Source organism: Lepidochelys kempii, chromosome 2 (genome assembly GCF_965140265.1).
Source record: "Lepidochelys kempii isolate rLepKem1 chromosome 2, rLepKem1.hap2, whole genome shotgun sequence".
NCBI lineage: Eukaryota > Metazoa > Chordata > Testudines > Cheloniidae > Lepidochelys > Lepidochelys kempii.
Window position 1 is genome coordinate 35827642 of NC_133257.1, and position 3098 is coordinate 35830739.

The 3098-nt window shown below is 49.2% G+C and overlaps 1 protein-coding gene across 1 annotated transcript; it reads left to right on the plus strand.

The window, feature by feature from the left end:
• Positions 1–648: 648 nt before the first annotated feature.
• Positions 649–1860, plus strand: LOC140905819 (zinc finger and SCAN domain-containing protein 32-like). Its single transcript, XM_073329317.1, has 2 exons — positions 649–1205; positions 1794–1860. The coding sequence occupies exons 1-2, from the start codon at positions 649–651 to the stop codon at positions 1849–1851; spliced, it is 615 nt and encodes a 204-aa protein (XP_073185418.1). The 3' UTR covers positions 1852–1860.
• Positions 1861–3098: the final 1238 nt, after the last annotated feature.

The window sequence follows — 3098 nt, forward strand, 5'->3', positions numbered from 1 at the left end:
AGATTATGTGTCCATGTTCGTACTTTTTTCTATTATGCTTATATATGAAATAGCTGCCGGCATATACACACATATATGCAAACATAGTATAGGGTACAGATTATATCAAGAGTATTTTATCCACTAGAGTTAAGGTTTTTGACATCCACGTAATGCAGCACAAAACTACTTTGATATTTCCTGTTCCCATTTAGTGCTTCATCCTTTACCTTCCCTTAATATGACCTCACAGTGTGTTTTGCTTTTCTACATGGTTTGAAACTTAGCCCTGGTCTACACTAGGACTTTAGGTTGAATTTAGCAGCGTTAAATCGATTTAAACCTGCACCCGTCCACACAGTGAAGCCCTTTATTTCGACTTAAAGGGCTCTTAAAATTGATTTCCTTACTCCACCCCTGACAAGTGGATTAGCGCTTAAATCGACGTTCCCGGCTCGAATTTGGGGTACTGTGGACACAATTCGATGGTATTGGCCTCCTGGAGCTATCCCAGAGTGCTCCATTCTGACCGCTCTGGACAGCACTCTCAACTCAGATGCACTGGCCAGGTAGACAGGAAAAGAACCGCAAACTTTTGAATCTCATTTCCTGTTTGGCCAGCGTGGCAAGCTGCAGGTGACCATGCAGAGCTCATCAGCACAGGTGACCATGATGGAGTCCCAGAATCGCAAAAGAGCTCCAGCATGGACCGAACGGGAGGTACGGGATCTGATCGCTGTTTGGGGAGAGGAATCCGTGCTATCAGAACTCCGTTCCAGTTTTCGAAATGCCAAAACCTTTGTGAAAATCTCCCAGGGCATGAAGGACAGAGGCCATAACAGGGACCCGAAGCAGTGCCACGTGAAACTGAAGGAGCTGAGGCAAGCCTACCAGAAAACCAGAGAGGCGAACAGCCGCTCTGGGTCAGAGCCCCAAACATGCCGCTTCTATGATGAGCTGCATGCCATTTTAGGGGGTTCAGCCACCACTACCCCAGCCGTGTTGTTTGACTCCTTCAATGGAGATGGAGGCAATACGGAAGCAGGTTTTGGGGACGAAGAAGATGATGATGAGGAGGAGGTTGTAGATAGCTCACAGCAAGCAAGCGGAGAAACCGGTTTTCCCGACAGCCAGGAACTGTTTCTCACCCTAGACCTGGAGCCAGTACCCCCCCGAACCCACCCAAGGCTGCCTCCTGGACCCAGCAGGCGGAGAAGGGACCTCTGGTGAGTGTACCTTTTAAAATACTATACATGGTTTAAAAGCAAGCATGTGAAAGGATTACTTTGCCCTGGCATTTGCGGTTCTCCTAGATGTAGTCCTAAAGCCTTTGCAAAAGGTTTCTGGGGAGGGCAGCCTTATTTCGTCCTTCATGGTAGGACACTTTACCACTCCAGGCCAGTAACACGTACTCGGGAATCACTGTAGAACAAAGCATTGCAGTGTATGTTTGCTGGCATTCAACCAAAATCCGTTCTTTATCTCTCTGTGTTATCCTCAGGAGAGTGAGATATAATTCATGGTCACCTGGTTGAAATAGAGTGCTTTTCTTCAGGGGACACTCAGAGGAGCCCATTCCTGCTGGGCTGTTTGCCTGTGGCTAAACAGAAATGTTCCCCGCTGTTAGCCACAGGGAGGGGGGAAGGTTGAGGGGGTAGTCACGCGGTGGGAGGAGGCAAAATGCGACCTTGTAACGAAAGCACATGTGCTATGTATGTAATGTTAACAGCAAGGTTTACCCTGAAAGAGTGTAGCGACTGTTTTATAAAATGTGTCTTTTTAAATACCGCTGTCCCTTTTTTTTTCTCCACCAGCTGCATGTGTTTCAATGATCACAGGATCTTCTCCTTCCCAGAGGCTAGTGAAGCTTAGAAAGAAGGAAAAAAATGCACTCGCGATGAAATGTTCTCCGAGCTCATGCTGTCCTCCCACACTGACAGAGCACAGACGAATGCGTGGAGGCAAATAATGTCAGAGTGCAGGAAAGCACAAAATGACCGGGAGGAGAGGTGGCGGGCTGAAGAGAGTAAGTGGCGGGCTGAAGAGAGTAAGTGGCGGGCTGAAGACAGGGCTGAAGCTCAAATGTGGCGGCAGCGTGATGAGAGGAGGCAGGATTCAATGCTGAGTCTGCTGCAGGACCAAACCAGTATGCTCCAGTGTATGGTTGAGCTGCAGCAAAGGCAGCTGGAGCACAGACTGCCACTGCTGCCCCTCTGTAACCAACCGCCCTCCTCCCCAAGTTCCATAGCCTCCACACCCAGACGCCCAAGAACGCGGTGGGGGGGCCTCCGGCCAACCAGCCACTCCACCACAGAGGATTGCCCAAAAAAAAGAAGGCTGTCATTCAATAAATTTTAAAGTTGTAAACTTTTAAAGTGCTGTGCTTAAAGTGCTGTGCGGCATTTTCCTTCCCTCCTCCACCACCCCTCCTGGGATACCTTGGTAGTCATCTCCCTATTTGTGTGATGAATGAATAACGAATGCATGACTGTGAAGAAGCAATGACTTTATTGCCTCTGCAAGCGGTGATTAAAGGGAGGAGGGGAGGGTGGTTAGCTTACAGGAAAGTAGAGTGAACCAAGGGGCGGGGGGTTTCATCAAGGAGAAACAAACAGAACTTTCACACCGTAGCCTGGCCAGTCATGAAACTGGTTTTCAAAGCTTCTCTGATGCGTACCGCGCCCTCCTGTGCTCTTCTAACCGCCCTGGTGTCTGGCTGCGCGTAACCAGCAGCTAGGCGATTTGCCTCAGCCTCCCACCCCGCCATAAACGTCTCCCCCTTACTCTCACAGATATTGTGGAGCACACAGCAAGCAGTAATAACAGTGGGAATATTGGTTTCGCTGAGGTCTACGCGAGTCAGTAAACTGCGCCAGCGCGCCTTTAAACATCCAAATGCACATTCTACCACCATTCTGCACTTGCTCAGCCTGTAGTTGAACAGCTCCTGACTACTGTCCAGGCTGCCTGTGTACGGCTTCATGAGCCATGGCATTAAGGGGTAGGCTGGGTCCCCAAGGATACATATAGGCATTTCAACATCCCCAACAGTTATTTTCTGGTCTGGGAAGAAAGTCCCTTCCTGCAGCTTTTGAAACAGACCAGAGTTCCTGAAGATG

Excerpts from the sequence above, each read along its gene's own strand:
- LOC140905819 (XM_073329317.1), top strand. The coding sequence starts at position 649 with ATGATGGAGTCCCAGAATCGCAAAAGAGCTCCAGCATGGACCGAACGG. Across the intron at positions 1,206-1,793 it reads AGGCGGAGAAGGGACCTCTG|CTGCATGTGTTTCAATGATC; the intron begins GTGAGTGTACCT and ends TTTCTCCACCAG.